We start from the raw sequence: 18,146 nt of genomic DNA, 5'->3' as shown, positions 1-18,146 counted from the left end.
ATTTTATAGGATTCCATTGTGATTTTTGGGTCTTTCCTCGTGCAGTCGAAACAGTCAATGTGATAAAATATTTTATTCATCCCAATTGTCTCTTAAACTGTATAAAGTTCAAGCAATTAATAGAATCGTTCGTTACATTGTTGATTTGTTGATTAATACATTGTGTGCTTAAATAAATTTTGACGTTATCTAAGCTGTGGAAAGTTTTTGACTCTCCCCGTAATTGTTCATTAATATTATTCAATTGATAATCTATGGGGTTATCGAATGGACAAATTATTTGCCAATTTCTTTTATAATATCCCTAATCTTACCAAGTGAAATTTTTTTATGTATTTTTAACTTTACTAAACATAAATGATAGATAAGTCTTAAATATTGAGAAAGCCAAATTAACAGATTATTTTCACTGATACTCGATAAGGAAAATTAAAGAAAGATGCTTTATCAGCTTAAACTATCCTCATACAAATTGGAAGTATTCTTTTTAATTTATAGGTAACGGAAGCATAAATTGACAACATGCAGACAATAAAATGCGTGGTGGTAGGAGATGGAGCCGTTGGTAAAACCTGCTTGTTAATATCGTATACAACGAACAAATTTCCCTCCGAATATGTACCAACGGTCTTTGACAATTATGCCGTTACCGTTATGATCGGTGGGGAGCCTTACACTCTTGGCCTTTTCGATACCGCTGGTAAGTTACCGAATCTATATATGGAAATCTAATCAATGATATTGCGTTCAAAGTCAATAGTTTGCTCCCCATATAAAGAATAATAAAGTGACTTTCATATTTTATAGGGCATTATTAAAAAAATTATCGGACTAAATCTTTGAAAATCTTTGTTATAGGTCAAGAGGATTACGATAGACTTAGACCACTGAGCTATCCTCAAACAGATGTGTTTCTAGTCTGTTTCTCGGTAGTATCGCCATCGTCGTTTGAAAATGTTAAAGAAAAGGTAAGCTACGCACGCAGCTCGCAATAAATAACTATCAGAACCATCTTATTTGCAACATTAAACGAGAAAAAATATCTACTGATTTGGCTTGCAGTGGGTACCAGAAATAACGCATCATTGTCAAAAAACACCATTTCTGCTGGTTGGCACGCAAATTGACTTAAGGGATGATGCAGCGACTATAGAAAAGCTGGCAAAAAATAAACAAAAGCCCATCACAGGAGAGCAGGGAGAAAAGTTAGCGAAGGAGCTTAAAGCTGTCAAATATGTTGAATGCAGCGCACTAACACAGGTCAGCAAAGTGATTTCTTAAGCTTATGAAAATAACGCTTTATCAATTGTTCAGATAGCTCGAATGTGGAAACATTTGAATTTAAAGTTTCCATTGCGATGCTATTATCATCGAACATTACAATAAATAAATATGTCATAATTGAGTCGCATTAATTAAGATAATTATTAATGATATCATTGTGTTCGATTCAACTTGATGCAATAAATAATAAATGTTACTTCTAAATGTATTTAATATATTCGATAATGCTACGTTGTGTATTTACAGAAAGGACTTAAAAATGTCTTTGACGAAGCGATTTTAGCAGCTCTCGAGCCTCCAGAACCAGTGAGGAGAAGACGATGTATTCTTTTGTAGAAGAATCATTGCATATGCTTGGCATATTCTTCAACAATTGGCCCCAAAAGCACTGCATTGTAAGTTTTAATATAAAATGATGTATTTAGTGTGCCGCCTTGTGAGGTTTTTGCGTGCCTGCTTGCGTGTTTAAGTGCGCGTGAACGTGAGCGCGCGCGCGCACGCGCGAGTATGAGCAATTATTAATTACTGCCAATGCATTAAGCGCATACATTAAACGCACACAACGTGGTTGTAAAAACAATAATAATGAAATATTAACGGCTCATTTGCTCTATAATTATCATTTGTTAAGCTAAATTAAATCCACGACTAATTAAAATTTGCTCATACAATATTTGTCATGATTATTACTTCATGGTGTCTAAGCGCTATTACAAAGTATCGTAAGTTTTTGTTATAATTATAGTAAAATGAAGGAGTAGAGAATTTTTTCCACGATTAATAACGATAATAAATAATAATTTTTGTAGGATCGCATAAATGGATGAAAAAAATAATATACAACCACTCTTAACGAAAGAGACAATTAGTGTGTTGCAAAATACCTGGCAAACGATGGAAGAGAGTCTCTCACTTATTTAATAAAGACGTAAGGCATTTTTTAAATAATAAGATATACTAATGTGAATCTTTTTAATAATAAATCGAGCCAAAAACAAAGAAAAAAAAAAATCAAGTACACATAAAATGATCAAGCATGCGTTTTTCATGGAGCCCAGTGTGTGCGACGTACTCACATTTGCGTTGGCTCCGGCGATTTCTATATTTTTTGTATAAACACTTGTACAAAATGAATTATATAATTATATTATTATAATTGCGTATATAACGATATAACGACGGAATGAACAACAAGTAAGAGCGGTATATACGAACTCGTATAACTTTGATTAATGAGACGACACCGAATTTTCACTTTACCACTAACGAAATACTGTATATCAGCTAAATGAACGCCCAAGCTGAAATAACAAGGATATTATGCGAGTAATAAAATTTTCAAGACATTTTTATAACCGATCGACTACACGACTATTTATTTCAAATTTTACGATCACATCCATTATTGAACGGAATTGTAATTAACGAAGTTTTATTTAATTAATTTAATCATTTTTAATTATATGCCTAGATATAGTATAATACATTTTGTAGACGCTAGCAATAAATCTATGAAAACAAAAAGCAAAAAAACATAAAACAAAAACAAAACAAAAAAAATACCTATAAAACTACGTCAATTAATCAAATTATATTAATTTTACTTTAGGTGCCAATTAGAATAGTTGTATTTTTTTCTGTATTCAATTCTTTTTTTCTTCTTCTTTTTTTTCTTTCAATTAATTGCATTTTTCTCACTTTAGAATAACGTCATTTTTATTTACTCTAAAGCTGAACTGCGAGTTAAGATATTTAATTTAAATATATGTGTAAATCAAATATGAAAACGATCAACAATTTATGAGAACATTATTTTTTGTGATTATATTTTTAAAATGACAAATTTTATGTAGATTTTTGACAAATAAAACTTTGTTTATTTTTAGTTTTTGCCTAATTTAAAAACTAAAAACGGATGTTTTTATTCTTACGATAAATATTTACAAAAATAAATAAATAAATAAATAAATAAATAAACAAAACAAAAAAAACAAAAACAAAAAAAAAATTTCAATATAAAAACATATATATTTCTTAACAGTCATTATTTTATTTGGTATTTATGTTTTTATTCGCTACCATTAAATCTAAAGAAACTTGTGCTTCGATATTCTCAATTGTTCTTTAAGCCGATAAAAATTTAAACAAATGTATCTAAATATATATATTTTAAAAATGAAAATAAGAATTTCATTAAATGAATAATGTGTTATTGCATTTGTAACAAATAACTTAGGATTATTATATAGATATCCAATGTATTATTTAAGCTTTTTATTTACATAATAATTCACTATTTTATTTAACAATCAAATGGATATATATATATACAGTCTGTCTCGTTTAATAATTTTTTTGGCATTTCACAATCGCATAAGTATCGCAAAAGTACAGCTGATTATACGAAATCCCAACGATTATGTTTCTTCTTTTATGAGCATATCATATTGCAGATTCAAACACATCGTCAATAGTTTGTTAATTGTGTTCCTCCTCGTGTTATATCCATTCGAAAAAAATGTACACATACGAAAAACAATATTGCATTTCATTCTTTATTTATTGCTCAACATTGCGCTTACAAGAGTTTGAGCAAAATGTATTTAAATCTTGTTACATGTTTTATTTAATTATCTCGTTCACTCTGCTCGCTATATTTTTAAAATGTTTAATAATCCATTGATTGGCATTTAACGAGCATACGTGTGTTATTTATTTTATTCCTCATAGACTTGACACATTCATTGCAAAATATTATTTACTCACCTGTCGCGCCATAAAATATTTAAATACTGAAATTTTATCATTGTCTAGTTAATGAAAATTTTCTACTTCTCTTTAGCACTTGTTATCTCTTCAATCGACGAGCACTATAAACTTAATGTACCAGTTATCAATGCCAAAGCAATTATTAATATTCAATTATAATTGAGAGCATTAAGTGGGTGAAATATTTAAATGATTGAACGTTAATCGATAATTTTACAAATTCCCCTAGACATGTAAAATTCTAATGAAATGTGTTGTGTTGGCAGTTTAATGATTATTAGGTTTATAATATGAAAATTCACCTCGCAATATCAATACAGACATTAATATTATTGTAATTTACTTTAAAAGAATTTTATTTTAAAGCTTATGCTGAAAAACAAGACAATAAATAATCTCATCTCTTACTTATATGTTTGGAAATTATTGCAAGGGCGACGCATTACACACAACGGATACATTAATTTTATTCGGCTGCCTTTATGCATAAATTTTCTATTTCATCAAAATTTAATTAAATAACGCAATTAATCTTTATTCTCGATTATACAATAAACTCACACGTCGGAAATTATTTTTTTTTTTTTAAATATATTCATCTAACAAGTTTCTTATAAAATAATTATTTTACATAAATCTTCATTTTTTGCTATTCTCAATTCAAGCTTGTCAAAAACGAATAAGCTTTTTAATACTTTTCTTTTTATTTATTTATTTATTTATTTTTTTTTTTTTTTTTTATTCTCACGTCAACACAGTCGTCTATTGATTCAAATATCTTTGCAGAAAACGGAATTTCCTCTCTTCCCTATTAAATCTTTATTTAGAAAAAAATACTCTATCCCGATCTTATAATGATAATAATTGTGCCTATTACAACATAAAAAATCGCCAAGTTCTTCTTACTTTTAATCGTGTGACTTTAATTTTATTTATCTTTTCGCCTTTTCGATATATTAATATCTTCGATAATTTATAACAGAATTTGCTCACCGGGTCATTTTATACATAATGTCCGATTCGACATTCAACAACTTCGCTTCTTTTCATTTCGTGACTGACATTACGCCTTTCCCTCCATACAATTTGATATTCGAATTCCTCATTTTTGCATAATTATTATTATTTCCTCGATTTTCATTTTAGCATTTAGGAAAATAAAAAATAATATCGAATAACTGGCAAATACAAGCATAATTATATACTTTTCACTTAAATATTGTTTATTAAGAACATTATTGCTACATTTAATTTAATATTAATGATTCAAACAAAAGTTTATATCGATCATAAGGTGTATTTTACTTTTATTTCAAATGTATAAATATTGTAACATATGAGCATTAAATAATGTTAATTATGAAAATATATAACTTATGGTTCTATTATTATTATATTTTCAGTAAAAAGCAACTGTAAGCAATAAATCTCTTTATTCTAAAAATAACTAATGCCAAATATTTCATAGTTTTGTCAAATAAAAAAAAAAATAATAATAAAATAAAAACAAACAAACAAACAAACAAAAGAGAAAAACGAAATGTACACAATCAAAGAAATGGATGAATTGAAAAATATGAGGGATATATGCCGTTTCATCTACTCTGCCTCGCCGTATTATGTTAATTGTTATAAAATACTAAGCTCCTATTAGTACAGACTCGGGCTGTATGTTTTTATCTTAACTGTCGAGTTATTTTTAAGACGAGTACAATAATGTTTGTATTCAATATCGGAAATTCAATAGGAGTAATAACTTTTCACTAAGGACTATATTAATGTATCACACTTAATTTCTAAAGTTACACGGTTAATAAGAATACTCATTTGTACCTAGTTTAGGGGTTTTTGTTGCCTGTGATGGTAAATCTTTTTTTACACGTTTCATTCCATATGATTCCTTTTCCTCGATTAAAGAAAAAAAAAAACAAAACAAAAAAAATTTTAACTCGTAATCTGCTGTAATTTACTATTTTTACTTTTTTTTTTTCTTTTTTTTTTTTTTTTTTTTAATATAATTTTATTTAATAAAAATAAAAGCTTAAAAGGTAAGTAATTATTTCATAAATTATATTTACGAGCGTATTGTATGAAAGCGTAAAATTAATTATAATTCGTTACTTAAAGATATCTTAAAGGGCGAGGAAGTGAGAGAGAGAGAGAGAAAGAGTGAGCGAAGTAGAAGAAACTTCAAAAATATTAACATCATTACTTTCAGCTGCATTTATATTCTATTTAAGAAACCGGAAAAGCCAGCTCATCGCACTCATTTTACGCAGACATTTACAAAATATCTAGAAGGGTCCCAAATACTGTATTTTTACAACTAACGCATTTATCATTTATAATTAGCGATAGCGAATTATTTCGTAATTTCTCTAATTTTTTTAAAAGTTCAAACGTATTAAACATTTTTTATTTATTATATCTAATTTCTTTAAACAGTGTTATAATTAAGTTTTATTCTTGAAAAATGACTTAGCTAAAAATTGCTTCGTAAACATTTTGTTTATCGAATCTTAGTTTCAATATAAATAGTTTGTGCACTGTGATTATAGCCGATTATTTTCATGAGTTGTGTGTTATCACAACCATAATGTTACTGAAAATATTCAACGTATCTTGTACAGACTTTTAAAAGATTAACCCCTTGTAACAATTTCGTGTAAATACATTCTCTTCGGTATTTAAACAACTATGTACTTTTCGACAATTCGAGTTAGACCTTTAAATTAATATGAAATAAGTATAAATGCCTGCATATTCATAATAAGCTTTATAATAAAAATGTACGTAAAAGAAAGGTAAATGATATAAATAAAAAATAGACAAAAAAATCTTTGGAATGTACTTTTACTAATCAAATGAGAAGGTAACTTAGGCATAACAAAAGTGCAAAAAACAAATAAATAGCCTGTACTTGCACAACCTTCAATATATATATATATATATATATATATATATGTATGTATGTATGTATGTATGTATATGTATATGAATGCATTTGCATACAGATATATTCGCAAATAACTTGCTCGAAAATTCATGATCACTTTTTTTTTACATTCATGTAATGTATAATATATGTTTCAACCTCTGCTCTCGTATGCCCTTTTATTTCATGAAATTGTTTATAATCTTTACGGTTTTATTATGATAAAAGCGCCATTTGTTTGTCTGCTTGTTTTTTTTTGTTTTTGTTTTTTTTTTGTCTGTTTTTTTTTTTTTGAAGTTATTTCATTTTTCTTATCTACTCATATACATGTTTTATATGTATATAATAATACTTCGAATTTTTCATTCAATATTATACTTATAATGTCTAATATTTTTTTTTTTTATTTAAATAGGCCAGAGTTGTAATTAATTATTGCAGTCTTCAATGTTTCAAAAGGTCTCGAGTAACGTTCTCGATTGCTTTTTCTTCCTCTTTGTCTCACTCTCTATAATATGCTCGACTGTAGATTTCATATAATACTCTTTCAATTTATCTCTAAAGCTGTCAAATGACGTTTTATTCAATGATTTTATTCAGCAAGCTCCAATCACTTCTATACAACAGTCATTTTTGCGGATAATTGAATTGGATTTCTTCCGCAATTTCACACTTTCGACTAACACAAGTTACTTGTATTTTTCTTCATTTTATCATCAACATTTTTATTATTATGTTGCTGATGTTGTTGTTGTTGTTGTTATTATTATTATTATTATTATTATTATTATCATTATTATCATTATTATCATTATTATCATTATAACTTTTACTTTTTTTCGATTATTAATTACGAGTGAACGTCAAATCTACATTCGGATCCATACAAATATTGCATAAATTTTCCAAGTTTTTGGCCTTTATTTTTTGTTCACTCGATGGAAAAGGCTATACTGATTAAAAAAAAAATTTATTTATTTAAATACTAAAAAACTTTATATAAAATTATAAAATAAAATCTTTAGCAACTACAACGTATAATAACAAAATATTTTCATATTAATAACATGAGAAATACGCTTATCGCGATAATAAAATTTTTTTTAATTATCTTATTCTCGTATTTTAATATAATACTATATTTTATAAATTTCAATTAATAGCCGCGTAATGAGATTTTTGAAAGGTAAATTAATAAATAAATAGCACTATTTACAGTACAGCCTCCTCTTAAATTTGCCTCATTTTTAATGAAAAACAAATAAAAACAAATAAAAACAAAAAACAAAAAAAAAAACAAAAAAAATTACACCCCCTATGGGGCTGCTTATGATTATATACAGAAAAAAAATGTTCTAATTTTCTACGTATATAACTACATCTACTTCAATAAATTATACATTAATTTTTATAATGATACAAGTTAAACAACAATGATCTTATAGATTATTATAACTTATAGATGATTAATCTTAGTGACTGCACTTTAAACGTAAGTAAAATACGTTTTATAGTGAAGTTATAATATACTCTGTCAATTATTTACACGTTGCGTTTTATATAAAATAATCGAACAAGAAAAATAATAAATATAAAAATCTACATTATACGCCTCGAAATAATATCACATTAGTTAATACTAATTCGCAACTTTGGTTCACACCTCTGTAATATGATCGTTCGTTAAACAAAATTTTATCAATGGATTAAAATCGTTCGTCTCTTCAAAATTCTTCACAAATTTACAACGCCAAATTTATTTCAGCAGATTTATTTGTTACATTGATAGAAAAATTATCTATACTTTAAGCAGCTTATTGTTATATTGTTAACTACGCTCAATCCCATTTACAACTATTTTTAAAATTATAAAAAATGCAACTACGGTCGTCATATTGCAAAACATCAGTCGAATTTTAAATAGAAAAAGCATGTTTATAATAATTATACGTTAAGTTTTACGTATCTTATTTATTAATCTAAAAGTAATGTTATCGTATGAATTATATACTTTATTATTAAAAATTTAAGAAAATTGATCTATCAATGTTCATGTTATTCAAAATTTTTGGAAATATTAATAAACGCTTGCTTACAATATTTGCAAACTTTTACCATTAAAGTAAATGTAGCCACGCATTTTATAGAAATTATTTGATTTTACTATCCTATTTAACAAAACACGCACGCGCGCGCGCGCACACACACACACACACACACACACACACACACAATCATACTAAATAGTTGAACAGAAAACGCACGAAGACTCTATGTTTTCTTTTACATTAATTTATATAAATCTTCTTTGTAAGAATCAGAATTTTACAAAGATATTTATTTAAAAAACTGTTAAAACAACTCTACAATATGTTGTATAACAAAGAAAATCTCACTATCGTGAGTTTATATAGTGTTTATCTTATATTAATTTTCTTTTTCCTTTTGGCCAAAGAAGTAAGACACGATATTAAAAAATCAAGTCCTCTTCCTTTGTGGTTACAATTCCATCCACTTTACCTTTAATCATAATTTATTCATTTTTTGGCAATAATTTGCAACTGACAACCACTGATTTTGTGTGCCTGCGCGCGCCTGCCTATATGTTTATTATACGATTCTAGTTTCGTATATAGTATATATTTATTAAACTTTTATGCATTTCTTACTTTTGTCAAATATTTCGCATATTATATTATTTTTCGATTCATCTTTGGCCTTTATTATACTCGATCATTATCCCTTCGCATTTTTTGCATTTTATTTTCAGCATTCACACAGAGCGATCTATTATTTTTAATTCCCTTAATTTTTACAAAATACTACTTTTTAATACTGCAAGACTTTTTGTTTTTGTTTTATTTCTGAATTAAAATAAGCGAATGAAAATGTGTGTATAAACTCAAATGTTGTACATTCTTTATATGTTGCTACTTTATAAATATCGAAGACAATTTATTTTTCCTAATTTTACAATATTAGTGCAATTATTACTTTCTATAATAATCATAATTAAATGCATGATAATTTAATCGTTTTAAAACTTGTTTTAAATAAGTCAAGTGTTAAAATCAATGATTTGGAATACTTGGATGAATTTTCTTTTGTTTTTATTTTTTTTTTATTTTATTTTTTATTTTTTTTTTAATTTTTTATGTAAATTCATTGAGAGGTGAGTATTTTGAAATGTCAGTAATAAGGTATAAAGTATTAATGAAAAAATATTTCATAAGCTTATGTTACCAATAATTGAGCTAACAAAAAAGAATTTTATAAAAATACGATTAAATTTAATTTATAATATGAGTAATTCTAATGAAACCTCAATTTTCTATTCCAAGTATTAACATGCGTGAATATTTCCCAGTCTAAAGGTTACAAAATTTCCACACGATTTCTTAATACGTAACAAATATAAATATGAATCTATAGAATAATAAAAAAAAATTAAAAAAATAAAAAACAACAAAAAAAAAACAATTTTTTTTTCCTTTTTACTTATGAATCAACAACAAAATTCATAACGAACATTTTGCGAAATTTTTCAAACCACGCATCTAAACTTCATATTAATAAGTAGAGAACAAATAAATGGCAATGTGGGACTTGTCGATTTACTATTACTATAAAAGAATAAATATCTTATCCAAGTTCTCAAGTCTTTTAGATAAACGATACTTTATACACGACATTGTATCAGATTCTATCGTTGTCGTTAAAACGTTATGGACTCTAGGAAAAAATTTCGCCGATGTACTTGTCTCCCGACACCCCCCCCCCCCCCCCCATCCTGCACTACACCACGACATAAGGTAATATGTATATTACTCGAGCCACCAATACATCCGCTTCTCCAAATAGAAATAGGCCGTACGCAGGAAGCTGCGTATACTTATACTTCGAATAACGTCGGAAGTATGTTTACTTACAGACTTGTCGCATCGGTAGGCTAAATGTTGATGAGAAGTGGCAAACATCGAGATCGCCCGTTCGCTAAAAGCCAGGAATAAAGCAATAACGATAACGGAAGAATAAAACGCGTGTGCAAGCGACGACGGCGGTCGATTATGAAATGAGCCGAAGCTCAGTGGCCTTAAGATCGACAAAATCTCGTGTTACATGAGATCGCACTTGATGATTTCCTTCTCGCCATGGAGCGAGTAGAATTCCTCTCAGACATTCATCGCGTAGTAGACGGGATTCTGGGTCTCGACGATGGCCGTGGCGCCGTTCTCGACGCTCGCACTCTGATGACGATGATGATGATGATGATGATGTTGCTGTTGCTGTTGTTGTTGTTGCTGATGCTGCTGTTGCTGCTGCTGCTGCTGCTGCTGCTGCTGCTGCTGCTGCTGCTGCTGCTGAGTCGCGGCGATAAAAGCAGTCGAGGCGAGTGGCTGGCCGAGGGCGTAATCGTGGGACGGAGCACTGGCAGCGCCCTCGGGCACCCCGCGCTCGGCGACGCTGCAGCTCGAGCCTCGATGCTGCTGTTGATACTGCTGCGTCGACGGGAGCTTCGTCGGCGAGGAGAGGAGGGAGGAGCTGCTGGTGCTGAGACCGCCGCTCAGGCTCGGCTTGCCAACGCTACTCAATAGGCTGCTCGTCATCTGCGAGGCTGGGCTGCAGCTCGTCTGCGTCTGCATGTCCGAGGAGGACAGTCGACCTGTCGCGACAAAACCACAATCAGCCGGGGACGTGACACGTCGTCGGGATTACGGGCATTACGGGGGACGGCACTGTGGGAATTAGCGACGAGATATCGTAAATGATAAGTTTCGCCGCACTTTGCGTCCTCGCGTAATTGAGAATATCGCAGCATTGCATTGCTGCCGAGTGCTAATGAGCTCTACGTGTCTCTCTCGATAAATCGCTCGGCCGCGCTCTGACAAATGGAGAGAGTAGATAAGCCTTGTCCTTGGTCATTGCCTCGCGCTTTATATACAGCAATATAACTTATAAGAGTTAAGTCGAAGACCATTGTTAACCTCCGCATCTTAAAAGTATGAGCAACCGTTTGATTAGCCTTCGTGTAAATGCCGATTAAGTGCAATTGAACAACAGCGTTTACTCGCCAAGCAATTTTAGCGCGTCAAGACTGTTTCGACAAATTGCGAGCTCATCTAAATATGCCTTTCCTCGATTTTATCCATAAATTTTGCAATATATGCTGCTCATATCGGGGCTTATTGTTAATAGTCGGACGTATTTATGCGCGTAACCATCGACTCTTCCAGTCCAATTGCTTCAATTTGAAATTTTAATTTAAAATCATTGCCAGAGTTAGAAGATATTAGCAATGACATTTATATTAAATGACGTATTCCGCGTGTCGATGAACGTTAGTTTATTCGAAAGGTTGACTTATAATAATCAATGTTATATTAATTATATTAAAGGTCGTATGTATTATGTATTTCGAATTTGAAATGTCGATAATGAATTTACGACTTTGATTAATTTCGAATAAAAATAAAAGTAAACTTTCAATAATTTACGTGCATTAATTATCTCCTGCCTTTCTATCACAGATTAAAAATATCGTCATATTTAAAGGATTCAACCACCTCCTTTCACACCCTTCCCACTATTTTAAGAATCTTGAATTTTTATCATATAAATGTCATACGCCTCTTGAATTTTTCATGCCTAAAATCTCCAAATACAAAACGTTTATCATTGAATAATCTAACGAGGAAAGTCTTGATTGGTAATTTTTAAAGCGCATGCGTAGCTCATTATTTCATTGAATAGCCTATTATGTGGATGTTACGAATTTTCACTGCCAATTAAATAAAAGCTTCGAATAGATTCGCCGAATACCAATAGAGAATAATTAGTTTATAAGCCCGTGAAAGTTGTGAAATTAAAATTACATCTAACAGCAAAAAATTCTCGTTACTCGAGCAATTCATACAAAATGAAATTTCAATAATTTATCAATTATCTTGTTAAAAAAAAAATTATTAAGAGTTTCTAATAATAATCACAAACGATCGCCACGATACAAGACACAATTGTTCAATTGTTGCAATTGTTAAAATAGAATTTTTACGAATAGAACGACATTAAAATGAAATATTCTATTGTATATTTATTTTTTATTGAGGCTTATCTTCAGTGACGGAGAATAACGTTAAACAACATAATGAGATAGAAAAATGTAACTGGATTAATTAATTTACAGACATGAGTGATAAGTGATTATGGCTTCGGCTCAAAAGGCATTCTAAAATGTCCTGTCGGATTGAATTGTGTGCAACGTTGAATTGATAACGCATTGATAAAACGAACAAAGTCCACGTGTAGGGATTAGAGACTAGAAGAAGCGCGTCGTTGTAATAAAATGTGGGAGATCGCAATAAGAGTTTGGATATAATAAAGCGTTGTATTAAAAAAAAAAAAAGGACTTTTGAAGGAAATGTGAAAAAGGCGGTGAAGTGTGCGTAAGTAAGGATAGCCGTCGACATGGCTTGATTAAATAAGCTCAATGCAATCCTTAAATCCTCATCCAGTGGAAATTGACGTCTTTGGACGTGATGCTACATTTTTCTTTGTACAACGTTTTGAAGATTTCGAATATATCGAAATACCTACATTCGGCGGTTAATTCAAAATCACGGTTCCTCGCAAAGTCCAGCTAATAGTAGACGTAATATATGGCGCGTGGGTGTCCTGTCGATATCGACTGCTAAATTCAAATGAAAAATACTTGGCATAACTCGTAGGCGCATACCTTGGATCTGCATCTGATAGGTGTAGGTGGCTGTGACCGGACACGGCGGTGGTGGCGGGCAAATGGAATAAGTAACCCCCGATAGCGTCTGGACATTATATGTCGAGGCAAGCTGCTTCTGCTCCTCCAGTAGCTGCTGTTGCTGTTGCTGTTGCTGTTGCTGTTGCTGCTGTTGACGCTGAAGTTGCTGCTGCTGCTGCTGCTGCTGCTGCTGCTGCTGCTGCTGCTGCTGCTGCTGTTGATGCTGATGCTGATGCTGATGATGATGATGTACTTGTTGCAGCTGAGCGTGGATCGGATGGACGACGGAGACGTGTGGAAGGGTTTGGGAGCGAGCCGCAGCCGTGGCGGCCGCTGCTTGCGCCGACACTTGGAACTCCTCCGTCTGATGGAGGTGAAGGTGAAGCGCGGCTGAAGTGGCCTGAGTATTCTTAAATGTCAAGTGCCCGGTGAAAAATAGAATTAATAATACCGATAATGATAAGCGGGGCTTGGACGGCTGAGAGAGACAGAGTGAGAGAGAAAGTGAGTGAGCAGGTAAGGGTTCTTAAAATTATCTTTCGCTTGTTTAAAGAGAGGGTTTCGCAGACCTACTTTATTTATCTCACGATTTACTTGACTCGTACTTGCGCATACATTTTCAGCGTCTTACCTTTGCTTTGCAGTCAATTTATCAAATAAAAAATGCATAAACCTTGCGACGCTTTATTATGTTCAGCGATATTAATTGACTCTCACCTTGACATGCCCTTATTGACATAAATGCACATGACATTTCAATTATTTTCTTTGTCACCTCGTTATAAGAAATTATTGTTTAAATATCGCAAAGAATGAAGGTATGAAGAAGGCGTTGCGAGCATTCGGTGTGCAGCTTGGATACTTTTCATAAAATGTTAAATTTAACACGTAGGTACTTCAATTGAGAATACACGTGTGGAATGTGCAATAGCCTTCGTTAGAAATTGGAGAGCAACGTGACAAACACCGGAAATTAATTGGAAGCTGGATATCAGGGTCGAATACGTTAAAATATTGAAATTTTGTCGTAAAGGGTGAAATAATAGTAATTACTGATAATGTTCGTCGAGAGAATTTATAAAACAAGAAATATTTGGATAATATTGATATTTAATTTTTGCTTGAATGAGAAATTCACGTCAATTAAAAGGAGAAGCGAACAAATGGAATAGCGTATCGTCCGTGATGTTTACTCGTATTATCGTTAACAAGAAACGCTATTGATTTCACGAAATCGATCAAGATCAAGATCAAGAAAATATCAAGATGGAATAAAATAATACTCACGGGTATCGAGGCAGGCCTGACGTAATATCTTGGCTGAAGCTGCTGCAGCTGCTGCTGTTGTTGCTGTTGGTGTTGTTGTTGGTGCTGTTGTTGGTGTTGCTGCTGCTGCTGCTGCTGCTGCTGCTGCTGCTGTTGTTGTTGTTGCTGGTGGTCGAGTCTGCCGTTCCTGGGGTAAGGATATCTCTCGATGTGCTCCGCGTAATTTGTAGGCGATTGATGCGGAGGCAATATCCTTTGTATATTCTGATAGGTCGGATCGGACAATCCATTGTAAGGAACGAAATACATTGTCCTGTAACATTTGGCGCCGGCCGAATTGGCGGCAGCGGCGGCGGCAGCGGCGGCCACGGCATTGGCTGGCAACACTCCACTGGAATAAACGGTCGAGTAGGCGGCCGAGACCTGCGGATGTCTGTGACTCTTTGGCAGGGTACTGTAAATGCCGAGAGGAGTCCCCGTGCTCGCGACGATCCCGTCCCCGCCCCCCGCGATCCTCAGCATCCTCGTGGGATTATTGAGCAGCGTGCCCGCTTGGAGGCCCCCGCTCTTAGGATCGGCGAACCGATGACAGGTGGCGGATTGGGCCAAGTCCGTCGCCTGCACCACCGACCTTGGCAAACTACCGTCAAAGTACAAGGTGGGCATGCTGCTCGGTGGTCTCTGCTGCTCCAGAAGAGGGGCCGTGACGCTACTGTCCGCTATGCTCTGGTAAATGTCGTTTATCTGCCGTTGCATGCTATTGATACGATTGATAGTGTTGGGATCGGCTTGTATCTCATTCGTGTAGGTGAGGCGATAAAGGTCGGAGGTCGAGGAGCCCGAGCATGCGGAGCTCGCGGACACTTCGTCCTCGTGTACGGTCCCCGGGAATCCCAGTCGACAGGCCTCGGGTAGAGAATTGGCCGCGGCGCTTCTCGTTCGCAACTGCCTCACGATCTCGTTGGTCGTCTCAAATTGGGCCTTGATGCCCCTTACCGACGGCCGCCTATTGAAACCGTAATCGTTAAGCTCGTCGTCCTCCTCGTCGTCCTCGGCATTGCTAATCGTGCTGCCGGCCACGGAATTCTTGATCACATCGTTAATCGCGCTCTCGTTGCGCTGCTGCTCGTCCAAGTCGTTGTAGCGCCTCTTGAGCCTTTCCGTTCTCGACTTGTCCTGCTCGACGAAAGCTTGAAGTTCGTCGGTCGGATCGCCACCGAATGCGTCCACGGATGCGGGTCCGATCGACGTCGGAGTCCCTCGCGTTACGTCCGGCGGCGCCGGGATCCCCTCGTTCAGAGCGTCCTCGATGTCCTCGAGGCTGTACGACGAGTCAGAATTGTAGCATATGGAATTTCTATCCCCGGCGCTCATCGTCTTCGCTGGCATTCGGTAATAATCGTCCCTGCCGTCGACGCCGCTCGACGCTACGCAAGATAGCGGAGCCAGACTCGCCAAAAACTGCTTCCTGGCCTCGGTGTTGAGCTTCGTTCCAGCATTGCCTTTTATCGACATCGCATGCTTCGTGCCAAGACCAATGTCGGGAAGACTAAGTTCGACGCCCGGCGGGACCGAGCTGCTCTTCTTCGGTCCAAAGAGGTCCGTGATCTTCCTGTAGGCTGAATTGCCATGATGCTGATGATGGTGATGATGGGTGACGTGAGACTGCATCGCGTGACCTTTAGGCCTCTCCTCTCCCGACGGCGAAGTCCGAGCTGGCAGCTGATGGGCGACCATCGTCACGCTCTGATCGTTCAAGCTATTGACCTCGGCCGTCGCCCGACCTATTATACCATTTACATTCGGTCCATTATTGTTATTGTTATTGTTATTCCGAGCGCTTATGCGGCCGACGTTGTTGTTATCCGAGGCGCTACTGTCGGCCGTGTCTTCGTCTTCGTCGACGCATGTCAGCTGCCTGATCCGCTCCTCGAGAGTCAAATCCTTACTACGGAGATTCTTCTTCTTTAGAGAGCCGCTCGTCTCGTATTTGCAAATAAGACTGCGCCTCAGGGCATTTCGCTCGATCGTACGTTTAATGGAGGAGTCGCTTTCGGACGAGTCCGAACGACTGCCGGAGGCGATTTTCGAACGCTTAACCGCGTCGAACAATCGCAAACTCTCGGTTGTGATGAGGAACTTTTCATTCTCGCCCGCCTCGTCTAGAGCGGCCTCGTCCAAGTCGGAGGAAATGCTTTTAACCGGCGCCGGTGGTGGCGAGATGAAACGCGGATCGGGAAATAGCTGCCTAACGGCTGAATTTGGCTTAAGGCTATTTGAAACTAAAGAGGCGACATTACTCGATTTAAAGGCTAAGGAAAACTCGGTGGTCTTGTCTCTGTCGATTACATCGTCGGGCTTCGCCACGCTCGTCTCGCTATTAGACGAGCCATTTTTATTAAGATTTTCCGACGATTCTAGGGATTTCTGTTGCTCGGTTGATAACTGTCGTTCCGCTGTCGCGTGGTGATCAGCTTCGTCGTTACTCCCTCGCGTTTCCTCCTCGCTGATCTCACGAACGATTCGTCGCTCCGTAACAGTTGTCATCGTGATCGTTTCCACGAGATAACGTTGCTGCACCTCTAACAAACAAACGTAAGAACAAATACGTTTATATTATGATTAGCTTTAAGTCGGCACTCATTGAGCGAGCACGCACCATTTGAGAAACATTTAATTCGCTGAAAAACAAGGTGCAGAGATATAAGATTACGAAGGTAACGTGGGGAGGGGCGGGGGAGGGGGATGTATTTTCATCCAAATAAAAAACTCTAAAATTCTCAAATTTATTCGTAATTCACGATTCTTTAAACGAAAGATCATGTGCCTTATTATCTGCAAACTACAATACCTCTTGAGCTAAAATTTAACATTCTCTATATTATCGACTGTAAATTGATAAAAAAAAAAAAAAAAAAAAAAAAAAAAAAAAAATATAAACAACAATAACAACAACAAGAATAGTTTCATTTACGTACGTCATCGTTACATATATCAATATTAATCTACTTTACGTCGACGATGTTTTTAATAATATTAAATTATTTGTTAATCAAAGAGAGAGAAGGAGAGAAAGGAAAAAAAATAACTTATTAATCGGATAAAGAATAAGTACTTTACATTGGTTACTTTACTTTT

The 18,146-nt window shown here is 34.3% G+C and overlaps 2 protein-coding genes across 2 annotated transcripts in view; one reads left to right on the top strand and one right to left on the bottom strand.

Annotated features, from left to right (window-relative positions):
* The first annotated feature begins 389 nt into the window (after positions 1–389).
* Positions 390–2,719, top strand: LOC105363576 (cdc42 homolog). Its single transcript, XM_011501311.1, has 5 exons — positions 390–700; positions 859–968; positions 1,063–1,260; positions 1,531–1,679; positions 2,094–2,719. Exons 1-4 carry the CDS (start codon positions 523–525, stop codon positions 1,618–1,620), a joined length of 576 nt encoding a protein of 191 aa, XP_011499613.1. The 5' UTR covers positions 390–522; the 3' UTR covers positions 1,621–1,679; positions 2,094–2,719.
* Positions 2,720–11,160: 8,441 nt separating this feature from the next.
* Positions 11,161–18,146, bottom strand: part of LOC105363680 (ankyrin repeat and KH domain-containing protein mask) — an 84,021-nt gene continuing 77,035 nt past the window's right edge. The window contains exons 3-6 of the mRNA XM_011501430.1: positions 15,030–17,590; positions 13,722–13,881; positions 11,312–11,651; positions 11,161–11,233 (exon numbers count right to left, since the gene is read on the bottom strand). Of these exons, the coding sequence (XP_011499732.1) occupies positions 11,161–11,233; positions 11,312–11,651; positions 13,722–13,881; positions 15,030–17,590 (3,134 nt within the window). The remainder of the gene's footprint in view (positions 11,234–11,311; positions 11,652–13,721; positions 13,882–15,029; positions 17,591–18,146) is intronic.

Source organism: Ceratosolen solmsi, unplaced genomic scaffold (assembly GCF_000503995.2).
Source record: "Ceratosolen solmsi marchali unplaced genomic scaffold, CerSol_1.0 scaffold3, whole genome shotgun sequence".
In the NCBI taxonomy this organism is placed as follows: Eukaryota; Metazoa; Arthropoda; class Insecta; order Hymenoptera; family Agaonidae; genus Ceratosolen; species Ceratosolen solmsi.
This window is presented reverse-complemented; position numbering and strand designations above follow the sequence as displayed.